The 18,822-nt window shown below is 34.0% G+C and overlaps 1 protein-coding gene across 1 annotated transcript; it reads right to left on the bottom strand.

Annotated features, from left to right (window-relative positions):
- Window positions 1-13,686: 13,686 nt before the first annotated feature.
- On the bottom strand, window positions 13,687-18,330 carry LOC110036445 (putative 12-oxophytodienoate reductase 11). Its single transcript, XM_020740894.1, has 5 exons — window positions 18,155-18,330; window positions 17,615-17,755; window positions 16,706-16,836; window positions 15,602-15,778; window positions 13,687-14,452 (listed from the first exon to the last, which is right to left on the bottom strand). Exons 1-5 carry the CDS (start codon window positions 18,211-18,213, stop codon window positions 13,860-13,862), a joined length of 1,101 nt encoding a protein of 366 aa, XP_020596553.1. The 5' UTR covers window positions 18,214-18,330; the 3' UTR covers window positions 13,687-13,859.
- Window positions 18,331-18,822: the final 492 nt, after the last annotated feature.

Below are 18,822 nucleotides of genomic sequence, written 5' to 3'. Positions count from 1 at the left end.
TTTCTGAAGCCTTAGAATAAATGATAAGCTATGTTAAGTTTATGAAGGATATTCTTAATAGGAAAAGGAAGTTTGCAGATAACAAGACTATTGCATTTAGTGAGAAATGTAGTGCTATAATTCATAAAAAACTTCCTGAAAAGCTTAAAGATCCTGGCAGCTTCACAATTCTATGTGCAATAGAAGACTGATTTTATGGAAAAGCTTTGTGTGATTTAAGTGCAAGCATTAACCTTATGTCATTACATTATCAATATTTAAATCATTATCAATATTTAAATATTGGGATTAGGAGAAATAACTCATACTACTGTAACTCTGCAGTTAGCAGATCATTCAATAAATTATCATACAGTAGTTATAGGAAATGTCTTAGTGAAAGTAGATCAATTTATCTTTCATATTGATTTCATTGTGTTAGAAATGGAGGAAGACAAGGACATACCTATCATTTTGAGGAGACCTTTCCTAGATACAGGAAGAGCAATGATAGATGTGCAAGAAGGGAAATTAACTATGTGCGTCAATGATGAAAATGTTACATTTAATATTTCAAAATTAATGAAATACCCCACCCTGCAAAGGGTAAATATGAGGAATGTTATAGAATGAATGTGATAAGATATCTGAGTGAATACCATTTCAAAACAACTTATGAAGAGAAATCCGAAATGAAAAATTTAGAACACGAGCACGAAGAGGAATTAGATCAATTTGAAGATTTGTATAAGGAAGATTCAAATTATGTTCGAGAAAGTATTGAAGTTTTGGATGCACAGAAAAGATAAATCTTTTTGGCCATTGATTGAAAAACCTCTTGAATTTGAGTTGAAGTTACTTCTTGAACATTTAAAATATATTTTTTTAGGTGATTCCTTTTAGGTGATTCCTCAACATTACCTACTATAATTTCCTCAAAATTAACTACATAAGAAGAAATGAGTTCAATGAAAACTTTGAAGAATTATAAGAAAGCTTTTAGATGGACAATTGCTGATATTAAGAGTATTAGTCATTCAATTTGTATGCATAGAATTCATGTGGAAGATAACTGCAAACTGATGGCTGATCCTCAAAGGAGATTAAATCCTATTATAAAAGAAGTTGTTAAGAAAGAAATTTTATAGTGGTTAGATGCTAGAATTATCTACCCTATTATGGATAGTGCATGAGTTAGTCTGATTCACTATGTTCCTAAGAAAGGAGGAGTGACTCTGACTATGAATGAATATAATCAGTTAATACCACCAGACATGTCACAGGGTGGTGCATCTGCCTTGATTATAGAAAATTAAATCTCACTACTAGAAAAGATCATTTTCCACTACCATTTCTAGATCAAATGTTGGATAGACTATCTGAGCATAAATACTTTTATTTTCTAGATGGATATACTGGTTATCACAAAATACAAATAGCTCCTGAGGATCAAGAGAAAACTACTTTTACCAGTCCTTATGGTACATTTACTTTTAGAAGAATGACCTTTGGTTTATGTAATGCCTCTACTACATTTCAAAGATGTATGATGGTTATTTTCTGTGATTTAATTGAAAAAGAAATTAAAGTTTTTATGGATTATTTTTCAATGCTTAGAACTTCATTTGAATCATGTTTGAAACATTTATCAAGAGTTCTTAAGAGCTATGAAGAAACAAATTTAGTCTTTAATTGGGAAAATTACCAATTTATGGTCGCTGAAAGAATTTTATTAGGACATGAGATATCAAAAAATGGTATGGAAGTAGACCCTGCAAAAATTTAAGTGATCGCTAATTTACCTTACCCAACAAGTGTGAGGGAAATTAAGAGTTTTTTAGGACATGTTGGATACTACAGACTATATATTAAAAACTTTTAAAAAATTACTAAGCTTCTATGCCATTTACTTGAAAAAGGTGTAATTTTTAATTTTGATATGGAGTTGTAATTTTTAATTTTGATATGTGTAATTTTTAATTTTGATATGGAGTGCCTAAAAGTTTTTGAGCTATTAAAAGAAAAAATTGTCACTGCACCAATTATTATTTCACCAGATTGGGAAAAACCTTTTGAATTAATGTGTGATGCAAGTGATTATTCTATTAGAGTTTTTTTAGGATAAAATCTTGATAAGATTTTCAAAATAATTTAATATGCTAGTAGATTTATTAATGAAGCTCAAATTAATTATATCACAACTGAGAAAGACCTATTAGCAATATTATATGTTTTTAATAAATTCATATCATACTTAATTAGAACTAAATGTGTGGTGCATATTGATCATTGTACCATCAAATATTTAATGAAAAAGAAGGATACAAAACCAACACTAATAAGGTGGATTCTTCTTTTGCAAGAATTTAACTTTGAGATAGTAGATAGGAAGGGAGCTGAGAAATAAATTGTTGATCATCTGTTCAGGCTTGAATTAAAAAAAATTACTCTATTTTGCAAAAGAAATTAATGAACATTTTTTGGATAAAGAATTGTTCAGTATTAATGAGTGGCGTGTTCTATGACATGCCGACGTTATGAACTTTATTTTTAGTGATATTATACCATATAGAATGACAGACCAACAGAAGAAGAAATTTTTATAAAAAGTTAAAACTTATTTTTGGGATGACCCCTTTTTATATAAACAAGAGAATGATCTAATTATTCAAAGATGTGTGCCTTTAAAAGAAACTTATGAAATTATCCAAAATTTCATAATTCTGATTTTGGGGGACATTTTGATGTGTATAAAACATCATACAAAATTATGCAATCTACATTTTATTGGCCTACAATCTTTAGAGATGTTAATGATTATATCAAAATTTGTGATTAATGTTAATGAGTAGGAAATATTTATAAGAGAAATGAGATGTGATGTTTGGGGATTAGATTTCATGGGATCATTTATACTATCTTTCAGAAATTTATATATATTGTCAACAGTAAACTATGTATCCAAATGGATAGAAGCTGTTGCTTTACGTTAATGTGATGCTCAAAGTGTTGCAAAGCTTTTAAGAACGAACATAGTCTATTGATTTGGGATGCCAAGAGTGATCATAACTGATGGAGGAAGTCATTTCAGAAATGCAATGATAGAGAAATTATTAAAGAAATATCATATTAACCATTGAATTGTTACTGTCTATCATCCTCAGATAAATGGTTTGACTGAACTATCCAATCGTGAAATTAAAATAAAATTGGAAAAATCTATGAATCCAACAAAAATGGATTGGTCGGTCAAACTTGACTATACTTTGTTGACTTATAGGACTGCATATAGAACTCCTATAGGAATGTCACCATACAGGTTAATATTTGGGAAAGCTTGTCATTTACTAGTTGAACTTGAGCATAAAGCATATTGGGCTATAAAAGAATTTAATTACAATTTAAAAGATGATGGTGAGAAAAGACTATTGCAATTAGATGGGCTTGAAAAGATAAAGAATGAATCTTACGAAAGCGCTAAGATTTAGAAATAAAAGATGAAGATGTGGCATGATCAGAGGAGTCTTACTAAAAAGTTTGAGGCAGAGCAACGAGTTTTGCTATATAATGCAATGCTAAGATTATTTCTTGGCAAACTTAAGTCCAAGTGGATGGGCCCATTTGTTGTGATAAACTTCCTAAGGAGTTGTGGATATCAAATATCCTAAAACTGAGAAAATATTCAAAGTAAATGGCCACAGGCTGAAACCCTACTTTTTAGGGGATCAACTTTAATTAAATGATCTTATGTTGTTAGATCAACTGGAATAAGCACTGGTTACAAGCACTGGTTACGTCGGACACTGGTTACGTCGGACTGACGATCTTAAACCAAGCGCTTTGTGGGAGGCAACCCATAGTTATCTATGTGTTTTTGTTTTGAATGTTATGTTATTATGTTGATTTAGAAAATTTGGTAGTATTTTGAATATATAATGATTTATTAATTATTCTAAGACCTTAATAGATAGCTTCGACATGCTAGAATGAGTATTTGGACGTTAAGCTGACCTGTGCTAAATTAAGTACCGACGCTTAAGCACCAACATTCGGTTCTTAAGCGTGATAGTTCGCTAAAGTGCTAAATTACATTTCTAGAAGTTTTAAATGTGGTTTAGTGGGTTTTAACATGGGTTAGTGCTAAATTCTCACCATTCTTCAATTTTAACCCTAAATTTTAAGTGAAAAGTGAAAGATATTGGAAGATGCCATCTTGGGAGAGTGATATGAAGAAGGAGGAAGCTATTAAGAAGAAGTTCATTAGTAAAAGCACGCAAGAGTTATACAACAGTTTCCTAGTCGTTAGTATAGAAGGAATAGAGGAGAAAATCACTAAAATTGAGGCTGACGTGACTTTAATTGAAGTGAAAGTGATGGAAGACAATGCATATTTGGAGCATATCCGATGGCAACTTAAGATGCAATTTAGCCACACCAGTTTTGCAGAAGAAGCAAACGAGGCTATGTATTTAAAAAATAAATAGATTGAAAAAGCCTCAACTAGAGTTCTTTATCACCGTCCATTCTATCAGATTTATATTCCAAATGCCCAATGAGAGACTAATGATAGTCCAGGATTTGTTCCACCGAAAAGAAAGTGGAATTAAGTTCTTTGTTTAGTATTTCTTTGTGTTAGGTGTTTGTTAGTATTAAGTTTGTTTTATGTGTTTTTAATGTAAAATTTGTCTAGTGTTTGTTCTTAGGAATTATCTCATCCAAGGTTCTTTGAATTGAGAAATTATGTATCGTAAATGTTTGTTTTTGTTTGTGAATTAATATAAGTTTTTGGTTGTGTGAAATATTGTGTTTTTTTATGTTGAATCGAATTAGTTAAGAATGGCTAATTTTGTGAAAGAAGAGAGTTGAAGGAGATGAAAATAGTTATTAAAGATTTATAAGACCATTTAGGGGTGGTTGATTTAGGCTAGAAGTGTATTTCACTTAAAATCAAAAATATCAAAATTTGTGCACTTTTGCATAAGCGCCAAGACCCCTAGCTTAAACGCTGGCTAACCCGAGAGGTAGGCGCCTAAGCACCAAACCAGTCGTGCTTAAGTGCCAGTTCACATAAACCAATTTGCGAATTGTTTAAAGTGAAATTTTGAGCCAAAATCCTCCATTTTTACCCTGACTTGGTCTCCTACCTTCGATTTTTGCAATTTTGAGAGCTAAGGCATCCTTTAAAGTGACAATTTCTTGGTGGATTCAAGCTAAAATTGTTAAATTTTATCTTATTGAGGTAGGAACTTCACTTATATGTAAAAATTTTTTATTTTCATCATGTATTTTGAACACATTATGGATTTGACCAAAAACACTATTCATGGTAAAAATTTGAGAAAATTCTATAAAAAATACATAAAAATGATAATTTAAGCTTTTAGAAGTTGACTTTAATGATTTAGAGTTAAATTTGGGATTTATTGTGAATTTTATATGATTTTTAGAAATGACCCCAAGAATGAAGAGGAGTAAAGGGAAGGCTTATTTTAATTCAAACAAATTTGTTAGCACGAGAGCTCAAGACAGAAATAGCAACATAATGCAGTCTAGGAAACTAATTCCTAAGTGACGTTTTAAGAGTCTGGGTGGAACAGTAGAAGACTTGATTTTTCGCCGATAGTGAGACTGTTTTTGCTGTTTTTTCGCTGTGGCTATGATTTCTGTTGTTATAGAGTTCTATGCAAATCTCGCTGAAGCTGAAGAAGACCAGGCCATGGCTCGAGGAAAACTGGTGCCTTTCTCCCTGGAAGTAATAAATCTAGAACATTTTTATTACCTCCAACTAGATGTCATGTTTTTGCATATTTATTTCAATTGTTTATTAGTGACAGATAAACAAATTGAATTCCATTGTTGTAATTAAAGAATTGTTTTTCTAAAGTTTTAGTTCGTAGTTCTAATATTACTATAATATATAGCATATTTTCAAAATTGATCTTTGCCGTAGTTTGGTGTTGTAATGACTTGGCTGGTAACTTCTGCATAAACATAAGTGTGACTTTACAATTATTGAATATTTTATGTATACACCTTTATCAAATTTATAATTGTTATTAAGTTTTGGTTATTAAGTTTTGGAAGTTTTGGTAAAGTTGCTGAGGAATTAAATATTTTAGCAGCAGTATTAATTACTTATATTTTTAAGCATATATAAAGTCGCGGTCATAACCCCACTTAGATAAGTGATGGAGCGATCAACAAGCTGAAGGGTTACAGTGGTAGGAGACACGTCACTTAATCCTAACCTCTTAAAAATGTACAATGGCATAAGGTTAATACTGACACCCAAATCACATAAATCCTTCCATAGAACTTCTCTTCAATTGCACATAGAACAGTAAAGCTCTTAGGATCCTTAAGTTTATGAGGAAGCTTCTTCTGAATGATAGCACTGCACTCCTCGCTGAGGGTCACAATCTCTCCAAACATAGTTTTTCCTTTTAAGGATCTCCTTCATGAACTTCACATAGTTTGGCATCTATTCTAAAACCTTAGCAAATGGAATGTTGATCATCAGCTTCTTGAAAACTTTCATGAACTGTGAAAATTCTTTATCCAACTTTTGTTTCTAGAGTTTTTAAGGAAAAAATGGTGGTGGTCTTTCTATGTTACTCTTAGTGGGTGAGACTAGTTTTTCTATATCTTTAGAAAAGACTTCCACAGGTCTTCCATGTTCCATGTTCTCTTTCTGCATCTCAGAATCTTTTTGAACCACTTCCTCCAACTCTCTTCCACTCCTTAGCTTGACTGCTTTGACGTGCTCACTATTCTCTTCCTTAGGGTTAACCTTAGTGTTGCTAGGAAGAGTTTCTTGGGTCAACTGCTAAATAAGTTCACAATCTATCCCAATTGGTTTTTTATGTTCCTAACGACCGATCCTTGTCTTTGTAACTGATTCCCCATTTGTAATACAACTTCCTCCAAAGAAAACTTCTTTTCCTTGAATTGTTGGTTTGTGTTAAAGCGGGGAGGATAAAGGTCTCAGGTTAGAAATACCCTAATTATTCTAATTCCCAAAAGAGTTAGGTTGATTACTCTCCCATTGCTAGTTTCCTACACCTTGATTGTTGTTCCAACTAAAGTTAGGGTGATTCTTCCAACTATGAATGTAATAGTTAGAATAGAGACCGCTCATCCTGTTGTTAGTCATATTTTAGAGTCTCAAATGATGAAGTGCTAACATCAACCACTTGTCCGGATAAATTTTCCTCAATGACTTGGCATCCTTGAGGTTAGTTCATCCCAAATTAATCTAGTATCCTAGATATGATAGCTATCAAAGAAGTTAAAATTGAGCACATTCATTTCATGTACACTTGCTACATTTCAGGTTCACTCTTTCAGAAGGCCATTGAAAGTTGTTGGTAGCTAGCAGCAACATCTATAATAGACCTAAGAGATCCTAATAAACAATTGTAAAAAGTTTGAGTTATTAAGAAATTGAGTAGTGCATGATAGGGGAACTTCCGTAAAAGTTTCTTGAATCTTTTCCAAGCTTCATAAATCGACTCACCTTCATAATGGCAAAATAAAATGATATCATTCCTAAATTGACCCATTCTAAAGGTGAAAAATACTTAAATATGAATTTTTGGGCCAAGTCACTCCACTTCGTTATTGATCCAGGTGTTAATAAATATAACCACATTTTAGATTTATCCCTTAAGAAGAAAAGAAAAAGCCTAATCTTAACAACATCGTTACAAATAATTTTATAGTGAAATGCTTCGTAGAGTTCTAAGAAACTTGCTAAGTATAAGTTTGGACCCTCTAATGGGATTCCCCTAAACTAATTGTTCTACACCATTTGGATGATAACATGTTTCAGTTCAAATGTGTTAGTTTCTACGACAGGGGTTTGAATGCTTAAGTGAATTTCATCTGTCATAGGGTTAACATAGTCTTTTAAGGGTCTACGTGCATTTAGAAGTTCATGTGTTGGTTCCTAAATTTTTAGGTCGTTTTATGGGTTGGTTGTCATCTCTCCTATGAGTTGTTCAAGTCTCTTTTATGTTCTGATTATACTAATACTTCTCTTTAGCCCAAAATCATATGGTGCAAGTCTCATATGTCTTGAACTACGCATACAAACTAGAAATCCCTAAATGTTCATACTCAGTCAAACAAAAATAATATTTTATTTTCTTGTTATTTTTCCAAAAAAAAAAAATTAAACACAAGAATTAACACTACAAGTTTTCCAAGTCTAAGACCATTAAGTTCAACTGAAATTCTCCTAAATTAAATTATCGTTGCTCCTCGACAATGGCGTCAAAAAATTGATACCGCTTTTAGGTGCTACTATATATTGGGGCTCACGAAAGTGCACGTGTCATATCAGTAATATTGAATTTTAGAGTCCAGAATGTTGATCCCATAGAGAACAAGGTGATTCCAGAATATGAAAAGTTCCAGCTTAATGATTTTATTCCTAACCTGAAATTTAGTTGTGTTAGAGTGCTAAAAAGTAATCCTAAAGTATCAAAGCAATTATAAAGTGTAAATCCGACAGAAATCCTACTTACGTTGTTTGAATTGATGAATATGAGGCTTTAGAAATATCCTCCCTTGTAATGATATAAATGGAGTATAAAAAATATAAAGTGCAAATTAGATAAAAAGCTAGTGACAAATAAGAGCAACAATATTTTTTTACCTTCTTCCATGTGCATAAATAAGGTTGGTTAAAATAAATTTAATTCCATAAATTCTGTAATTAAGTATTCAAAACATATTTCCCTAAAATTTGCATCTCCTTAAAAAGCATATCAACCTATACCCCATAGTTCAATGTGACTAACCTAGTTGATTCTACCATAGCTCTTCTGTGTTATTGTCATGCACAACACATTTTAACATTTCACTCGATCATATTGAAAAGTAAATGAAGATCTGAAAGTTAAATATCACATTCAATAATTAAAAGTAATTTAAAAGCACTTTCCATGTTCTATATATCCTACTTAATCATCACAATGTAAGGTAAAGAAATCTACTCAAGAAGCATGAGAAAACACCACACAGATTTATTGAAACCAGAAAAATCCATTATCTAAATGTTTACAAATAAAATAAAATAATAAAGACAAACAAAACTAATCTCACTCTCCTTTATAATGACCTAAAGATGCTTATCCAAGACTCCTACTAAATCTGAGCTACTACTCCTGAAGGCTCTCCCTCTCCTCTAAACTAGAAGAAGAAGAAAAAGATTATACAACAAGTCAAAATCTCTCCACACAACCCTAACAGTCCTCCTTCATCAATCCTCTCAAGTCTCTGATACATGCATATTTATAAACTCTATTCTCAGCCTAAGAAACCACTCCATGTCCTCCTAGCAACTTCCCATGACAGGCTTCACAAACTACCAAAACCACTCCATGCAGTTGCTAGTGCCCAGGGACTAGCGCCTAGGCTCCATTCTCTCAGTTTGCTAAAGAAGGCATGGGTGCCCAAGCGTCCATGGGTCTGAAGCCTAGGTGTCAGTATCGTGGTGCCTAGGTGACCAGTGGTTGGCACCTAGGCTCCAACCTCTCGGGTTGTCCAAGTGAGGGATCGGTGGGTAGGCGCCTAGGGGTTTGGTGCCTAGGCATCAATCCTCAATTAAGCTCATTTACTCAAGTCGCTCCACATTTCCTCACTTCCACTACCTTTTGTACCTACAAGAAAAATATAAAAATACTTTCTTTAAAGTGCAATCTCATCCATAAAAATGTGCAAATCATAAAGAAATAATAGCATTCTTAACTACACGTCACCTATCGAGCCTGGATCACTATCAAGCACATATGCAAATGCAAAATGCAAGCAAACATACACCAAAGTTGTGATGAGTGTACCGTGAGGCCATTGACTCGAAAGTGTGAGCATACCATAGAGGCATTGACTTAAAAGTGTGGGTCTACCGTGGAGGCATTGGCTCAAGGGGGTGAGTATATCGCAAAAGGCATTGAATCAAAAGTGTGAGCATACCGTGGAGGTAATGGCTCAAAGGGGTGAGTGTACCATGGAGGCATTTGATCAAGGGAACGGGTACACTTAGAAGGAAGTGAACCAAAGGAATGGGTATTCTGAGGAGGCAGTGAATTAAGAAATAGGTATGTCGATGAGACAATGACCCAAAGGAATGGGTATGTTGAGGAGGCAATAACCTAAGGGATGGGTATGCAGAGGAGGAAATGACCTAAAGGAATGGATATGCCAAAGAGGCGGTGGCTTATGGAATGGGTATACCGAGGAGGCAGTGACCCAAGGGAATGGGTATGTCGAGGAGGTAGTGACCCAAAGGAACAGATATGTCAGAGAGGCAGTGATCCAAGGAATGGGTATGCCGATGAGGTAATGATAAAAGAGAAGGGTATGCTGAGGAAGCACCCAAGAGAGTGATATGCCGAGAAGGCAGTGACCCAAAGAAATAAGTATGTCGAGGAGGCAGTGACCTAAAAGAATGGATATGTTGAGGAGGCAGTGACCCAAAGGAATGGGTATGTTGAGGAGGCAAGAACCCAAGGAATGGGTATGCCGAGGAGGTAGTTACTCAAGGGATGTGTTGATTCCGACAAGAAGAAATCACACACAAGTGAAGTGAGTGCGTGAACAAACACCAAAATGTAACTCAAGTATGTAACAAATGATCATGCAAAAATGTCAAGCAAGTGTAGGAGCATGCACAAGACAAGGTGATGTGCACATGGCATGAAGATGTCATGGGCAGAGATGCTAAGTATCATGCTCAATTGAAGCATGACTATTAGCTATAAAAATGTAGCGACGAAAGCTCACGAGATGCACAATGAATGTGCCAGATGTGGATGTGTTGATGCAAGCAATTCAACAAAAGTATACAAGAAATTTCAATGTTGTGACATCCAAATGTAAGTAATGACCATTTAACTGGATTGATGGTGATCAATCGGGCTACAATGGAAGGCTGACTATGCTGAGGCGGCCAGCCGAGCCAATGTGGAAGCATGACGATGCCAGGGTGTCGGTCGAGCTGATGTGCCATCTCTATCTGGCCAGAGAGGCGGATTGACTTCAAGCGGTACATCGACCAGGTCATGATTGTCGGTCAATTAAAAAATGACACGCGCAAAATGCATCATGCAAAACTCACATCATAACAAGACATACAATGTAATGCAATGATTGTGCATGATAACAATGTATAGTCACTCTACTGTATTCACTATTTTTGTTCTTTTTCTCTTGTTTTAATTTTAAAGGAAGCGCCATCTTGTTGATCATCTTATACTTACCTTTCTTAGATAAATCTATCTTATGAATAATATGAATGATCAGAAGAGAGGAATAAAAAAAGACGGACATAAGATAAATACGAAAAACAAGAGAAAAGAAAAAAGTGGAGAGCCACTGTGTGATAAAACTCACAAGGATATGTCAAGTATATCAGCCCAAACAAGATCTAGCGGAGGCACCTTGGACCAATATCCACCGATAACCAAAGAGTCAAGTGTATGTACCTGTCATGGGTTCAAGAATATACTCAAGGGGATGTATCCCACTTAGTTAATTACATCTCGGGGAATACTCATGAATACTCTCGATAAAAGAGGTTTCACTTATATTATCAATAACCTGGGGAGATAGGTCAACAAAGGAAAACTATTATGTATGGGAGCACCCATGTGCTTCAAATCTCTTGCTAAGTCAATGGACAGAGAGTGAATCTCTAACAACCCAAATGAGTAGTGGCTCATCGGCTTATATAGCCCACAAAAGGGGGAAATACACCCTCTTAAGCATAAGTGAGGAGGCATGTATGTTAAAAATGAAGTTTACGTGTTACAGATGTAAATACATAAGAAATAAGTGATATGTATGTTAAGGAAAATGGAATTAAAACGATAAAAAAATCATGCTGCTATACCACTATATTTATGAAACTGGAGAATTCATGAACTAGACTGATGCAATTAATAATAGTGAGAAAAAGCAATCGGAGAAAATTGAAAGCATAATTTATGCAGAGAGGTAATATATTTAGGGAATGGAAGATGATGAAAAGATTTGAAGAGATTTGTTTGAACTAACCCAATTAGTGGTAGAAACAATCTTTGCAACATCAAATGCTTTGCAGATATGATGTAGAATTGCAACAAAAGAGAACATGCTGCCGCATCAAAAGACAAAAATTGGGTCATAATGATAGACTTTCAAGCTTCGCATAACAAAATGCTGAAAGTGCTGCTGCAATTCCTACGATTAGCAACATGTTTTGCACAACGATGCCATCATCTTCTGAATTTAGTTCTCGCCTTTTTAATTTTACTATCTCGTGAAATGGAGCTACCAACAAGAGAAGAGACGCGACAGTAAGCCCTCGGAAATCCAGTACTCTCGCACACAAAAGAAATGAATAGCGGGCGAGACAGTGGTTTGCGTCGGAGAGAACAGAGGAGTGTATCTTTTCGAGTCATTTTCAAGTTTTAGGTTTGATATAGTGAATTTAAGGTTTAGAGTGCTAGATACATAAATTAGAAAGTTTGGAGACATGTATGTAAATCTCCCTAAAATAAAATGTTAGATATTTAAAAACATAAAAATTGTGACATGTAAGTAAATTTTCTTGAGTTTTAATGATAAGCTAGATAAAAACTTCAATTCACTTCAAAATTCTTACGGTATTTAAAACTTTTTTTAATTATATGCAAAACTTCATTGTTGTTTAATTCATCAATAAGCATTGCCAAATACAGAGCACCTGAAACATTATTATTTAGAAAATAAGCACCCTCTTTCATTCATTTTTTAACTTCTCATTCCAATATCAAATTTTATGATAAAATCCAAACCTATATCTTTTCTTTTTATCAAATTCTCAAAGATTTGATATGTTCAAAAAAAATCACCGGCATGCTTAAGTTATAAATATTAATGTTTCAGATGGTCTGTATATAATTATCTCAGGAAGAGAATGATAACATTTGAATCAAGGATTTTAGAGACATATTCGAGAATTACAGAGTCCATTTGAAAAATCAATCTTATCTGGAGAAAAGCTTTCTCATTTTTAATCTTATAGCTGTGAATATTTAAATGTGTTATCACTGCAATGACAATAATAAAGCATTTTTTCATAGAAGGCATTTTACCTTCCTTTGATGGTTGGCATCAAAGAGTATTATAGAAGGATACCTCCCCCGTTTATCATATTATGCATCAAATGTCCACTCAACCATATGGAGATACCATGAGAGTGCTCACCTTTGAACCATGGTTGATCGTCACGAAACTCGCAAAATAATTTATAATGAATCATCAATTGCATGACCAATCATACCAGTTGTTAAAGAGGATGAATCACCGAAGTTGGGTTAGATACTAAAAATGCACAAACTTATTTTATAATTCAAAACTTAAGAGCTTGTTCAAAATCAAATTTTTTTTTATTTTAAAAATATGTATATTTTGTACATTTTTTGCGTGTTTTTATACTTTATTTTCAAAAATAAATTAGCCTCTTTAAAAAAAATACTCAAAATATTAAAAAATTATTTTGAATATTTTTAAAAACAAATAAATATGTTATAATATAACAAACAAATTCTGTGCCAAATTAAAATACAGGCAAAAAAATAAAAATAAAAAATAAAAAACAAAATTCAAAAGTGCTCCAAGGCAATAGCCAACAACAAAATATTTCTATTAAATAATAGATGTGCGTACCATAAAAAGAACAACAAATAAAGGCGCATTTTCTTAATAAATGCTAGATTCAAAGTACATAGGGATTATACCCTTATAATAAGGAAAAGGAAGTAACTAACATAAGGTATAATGCAACAAGAGTTATTGCGTTGTAACTTATCTTTACAACCGATATAGTAATATTTTTAACAGAAGAATGATCTTTAAGGTTTAGAATCAAGAAATGGATAGTCTGTATAACCAATAACAGGATCAGGAATGTAAAAGGTGGTCCTATCATACTTGTTAAGAGGAGCATCGAGCTCGAACCTTCGAGGAAGATCAGGATTAGCCAAGAACACCCGACCGTATGCAACCAGATCTGCATAATTACTAGCAATGGCCTTATTCCCATCTTCCCTGTCATATCCTCCTGCAACTATAAATGTTCCCTTAAATGCTCTCCTCAATGGGAAGAGAGAATGGGGAGTCTCTATCTTCTCGCCCACTGTAATCATCCTAGGCTCCACCATATGACAGTAGAGAATCCTATATTTGTTAAGTGAGTTGGCCATGTAGAGGCCGAGTGCTTCTGGGTTTGAATCCCCAGCTTCGGAGTAGGCGGCGAATGGAGACAGCCTTATGCCGACCTTGTTGGCACCGATCTCATTGACAACAGCTTCAACTACCTCCAGCGCGAAGCGGCAGCGATTCTCGAGGCTGCCACCATACTTATCAATTCGATCATTGACTTGATCCTTTAGAAATTGGTCGATTAAATATCCATGAGCTCCGTGGATCTCAACTCCATCAAAGCCTGAGCAATCGAAAAAGTTCGATGAGTGCGGTAAGTTTGCTTTGCAAGCAAAGTTGAAAATGGAATTTAAAGATGCCATTGGGCTTCAGAAAGGGAAATTCAAGCAATGTAAAATGTGAAATAGAAGCTAATTGATTCTATTTCAACAGAAAACAATAGTCATCTGCATGGTGAAGTACACCAAAAATGGTGATCAATGGTCAGGTAAGAGGATTGATGTAAAATATTTTTAATGGTATCTGCATTGTCGAAACTGAATCTACTCTTGTCATGTTATCATGCACGCTTCAGAAAAGTAACATGTCTATACAGTTTAACCACGCATTAAATTGATTTATTTAATGATAATTGATGATAAAATTATTTTCTTTTAGTAATACAGCATACCATATACATGTTTTACAACATTTCCTTGACCAAACTGCCCATGATTAAGTCTCATGCTTGAAAACAAAATGAAGAATAAGGACATTGATTTTGTTTGAGTGGTAATCAAATTGTAAGATTTGTGCTTAACAACTGGTCATCAAGAACTTTTCAAGTGTAAAAATAGTGTCCCTCTTCATTATTTTCCCCTCCACCAACTTTCTTAACTGTATTTCATAACTCACGCTCTCTATACTACTTCCACCTTCCCTTGAAGAAGTTTCTAGTACCGATGCACCGCTTCATGCTTCTAAATAATCATACCTGCAGTGGCCTGTTCTTGAATGTTTGTGTCATATTATGTCCTTGATAGAAACAATATATTACAAAAGATGTGTTTGAAATTCTAAACTTCATTGCAAATCATTGTATCCAACCAAAAATTGGCACAAAATAATACTTCCTCTCGAATACCAAGAGTTAAAACTTTAAAAATTCTATAAAAATACAAATTAGAATGTCAGATTTTTTAAAAATGAAATTAACAGGTTCAGCTTTGAACCAAGGGAATAGGGGCAATGAGCAGAAAAGAGTAATCAGATACACATTTTCCATCTAATCCACGGTCTAAAATTGTGAGAACTATATGATAACCACATTACTATATGAGATAAATGCTCCATCAGCCTTTTATCAAAGTAGTCTATCAAAGAATGTGCCAAGGAAGTGGCAAATCAAAAGAACAAATTGAGTATTAGAGACAAAAGGCTGGATAACACTAACCAGCTTCAATGGCATTCCTTGCTGCTTTCCTGAAATCATTGACAACACCTGCGATTTCTTCTGTTGACAAGCGCCGAGGAGGAGAGAAAGTTGAAACATCAATACCATTGGCTCGGACTACAGGCTTTAGTGGTTTATCAGTAGATGAGATTGGAGACTGCCCATTAGGCTGAAAATCTGTGGTAAAATAACTCATGTCGATCAGGATTTTATCAGAGAAATTGTTAATGCCTTCAATTTGGAAAAGGTGCTCTACATATTAAACCTTCATTTAACAACCTTTTTGATTTGCTAAGAATAAAATTAAATATGTAACATGCACCGAGAAAAAAAGAAGAAATTTTGCTGATGATAAAACTGAGCTAAGGGAAAATGTGAAGTCAATGAGTTGAATATCTAAGACTTGTCGCTTAGCAGATGAAGTCAATTAGTTGATTATCTAATACTTTGTTATCACCATATTACTTATTCTTTAAATCACACATTAAAATCAAAGGCACAAGCTGGAAGAAAGAAACAAAATTGGCTCAGAATATCCTGATCAATTTTTTTGCCAAGATGAGCGTCAAAATTATTGGATCTCAGATATACTTTGAGATGAGTGCAAAATGATTTTTAATTGATTTCTCAAGTAAAACACTTATCTCAAAACACATCCAACAACTTCGAAAAGTCTTTTGATTAAAATTTGATTGGGATAAGTTGGCTATTTTTTTCTAAAGAGTACTAAAAAGAGAAAAAAGTTAAACTAGTCTCATGACTCATTGCAGAGGGTTCATTATAGTCATAGAGTTTATAAAGATATCATTTTAGTACCCAGACTCCTTTAATATGATTTTAAATAATTTCCAATGAGAACTATTTTGGCCTATATTAAAACAGTTTCAGAACTAACTAGCATTTTATAAAATTTGGGGCTAAAATGACCCAATGTAAATAGTCAAGGAACTATTTTGGCGCTTTACTCGTACTGAAAAAGAGCTACAAGTTTCACACTTTTAAAGAAAAAAAATCCAATATAATGAAACTACCAACAAAAAAATAATTATGTAAAATAATATATCTTAAAAAAATAAAAATTCAATGTTAGTAGATAAAAGATACCATAATTTGAAACCCTCCCGACATGCCAAATTTGACAAAAGAAGATACCACCCTTTTCGTGAACTGCATCTACGATGGGTTTCCATGCTTCCACCTGCTCTTTGGACCATATTCCAGGTGTGGATGCATACCTATTACCACAAAGGGAAAGAACAAAATAAAAAATAAACTAGAGACGGTAACAAACATTACATGTGATGAGATGAAAAAAAAAAAAAATGAAATCCGTGCCTAATATTAGAATTAATGGCAGGTCATGTTTGGCACTACATGAATCAATTAGATAAAAAATTTAACTAAGAATCCTGCTGTCATTGATTAAGATAGAATTTATAATGCAATGATAGAATTCGTATATGGTATCATCAGCATAATATTAATGAGCCTAAGGAGCTATATTTGAAAATAGAAAACATTCTCTCTATTAATTTATGTTTTGGTCAAGTGCAATCCTTATTTTTCCATTATATGTTTTGCAATGCAATTTGCCAAAGGTTTTGAAATGTAAAATAATATCTATTACCACCATATTCACAAATGCAAATAGGCAGCAAGTCCGGAGATCAAAATTGAACAGAGCTTGGAGTCAATTTGATGGTGTTCAAGTAAGTTGAATGGTGCCTTCTTTTCCTTTCTGAATTAATTTTCCAGGCCATTCAAAACATTAAGATTGTTTTTGTTTCTAGCAAATTTCAGCAGAGCATGTCATGATTCAACAAGTTAAATTTTATTTCAGAGGCTTCAAGTCCATAATTTAACAGGTAGTAGTAATTCAAATTTGCAATCAAGTTGCAAAAAAACTATCAGTAATAGCATAAGATTTGCTAACAACATGGGAGAAAGATTTTAAACCATCAAAAGCAACGTGTTTGCCAAAATTTAAACAGGTTAGGGTTTTGAGAAATTTACCCCTGGGCGGTATCTGAAATTCCGGTGGCTTCAGCTATTAGAAGACCGCCTTGGGAGGCTCTCTGAGAGTAATATAAGATCGCATGGGGTTGAGGGACATTGCCAAAGGACCTCTGCCTCGTCAGTGGTGCCAGCGCTACTCTGAAAAGATTCAAGGAATCAAAATGTCATCAGAACAAAGCACTGACTCTGAAACTTATTGGAGCAAAAAAATCACCATGCTTGCACATTGATTACTCCGATTTAAAAAAAAAAATACTCGTAAATATTATTGCCGTATAGGAAATAGTTTGGATCGAGAGGATGGAATTGCTGCAGCCCTCCCTGATTCCATGTTAAAAGGCCTAGATGTTGGGTAAATTGTAAAACATAATAGCTAGGGTTTACTCTGTGCATTTGCCTACTGAGCATGAAACCTAAAACCCCACAAATGGATAAATTTAAAAAAAAATCATAGAATTAAACTACGAGAAGTTAAACAACCACGAGGAGTAAAGTGAGACAAACATCAACACCACGAGGGATAAGATCTACACTGACCTATGGGAAAGATCGAAAGGTCCCATTTTGTAGGGAGTGAGGAGAGGCGATTGAGCCATTCCCTCCCAAAACCAGAGAACAAAGAATTCGTACCCTCTGTTCTTCTCTCTTCCATACTGCTCTCTTATTTATACTATAAGAAGATTCTATCTCGCGTCATTGCTTATGGCGAGTTGAGAGTAGACAACTTCCTTAAAATTAGCATGTCTATGTTCAATGCACCGTAATGTCTTTTATTTCAATTCAGTACACCTCGAATAAAAAAATTAGAGTTTTTAAGTTCAATACCACGTACAGAATAGTAATATTTTACATTAAAGGTATCATATAAATCTCAACTTTTTAAAATAAAATAAAAAAATAGCTATGATAAAAAAATCCAAAGATATTTTGAGTAGGGGTGTAAACGAGCTCGTGTTTGGCTCGTTTATATTTCGAGCTCAAAAAGTGTGTTTGTGTTCCGCTCTTTTGCTTAACGAGCCGAACACGAGTTGTTCACGAACAAATAGGGCTGTCAAAATGGCTTGTTGTTCGCGAACAGCTCGTGTTCGGTTCGTTAAGAAACTCGTGTTCGGCTCTTTAATTTCGTTCAATAAGTTAACGAGCCGAACACGAACTAAGATGTGTTCGTTCGTGTTCGGCTCATTTTGGCTCGAAATACTACTCCT

The sequence above is a fragment of the Phalaenopsis equestris genome, unplaced genomic scaffold (genome assembly GCF_001263595.1).
Source record: "Phalaenopsis equestris unplaced genomic scaffold, ASM126359v1 Scaffold206619, whole genome shotgun sequence".
NCBI lineage: Eukaryota > Viridiplantae > Streptophyta > Magnoliopsida > Asparagales > Orchidaceae > Phalaenopsis > Phalaenopsis equestris.
This window is presented reverse-complemented; position numbering and strand designations above follow the sequence as displayed.

What these genes read in the sequence shown, in the direction of transcription:
- LOC110036445 (XM_020740894.1), bottom strand. Translation starts at nt 18,213, where the DNA reads ATGGCTCAATCGCCTCTCCTCACTCCCTACAAAATGGGACCTTTCGAT. An exon ending in CCTTTCGATCTTTCCCATAG is followed by an intron (nt 17,756 to 18,154) that starts GTCAGTGTAGAT and finishes GAATCTTTTCAG; the next exon opens with AGTAGCGCTGGCACCACTGA. An exon ending in CGGGAGGGTTTCAAATTATG is followed by an intron (nt 15,779 to 16,705) that starts GTATCTTTTATC and finishes ATTTTACCACAG; the next exon opens with ATTTTCAGCCTAATGGGCAG.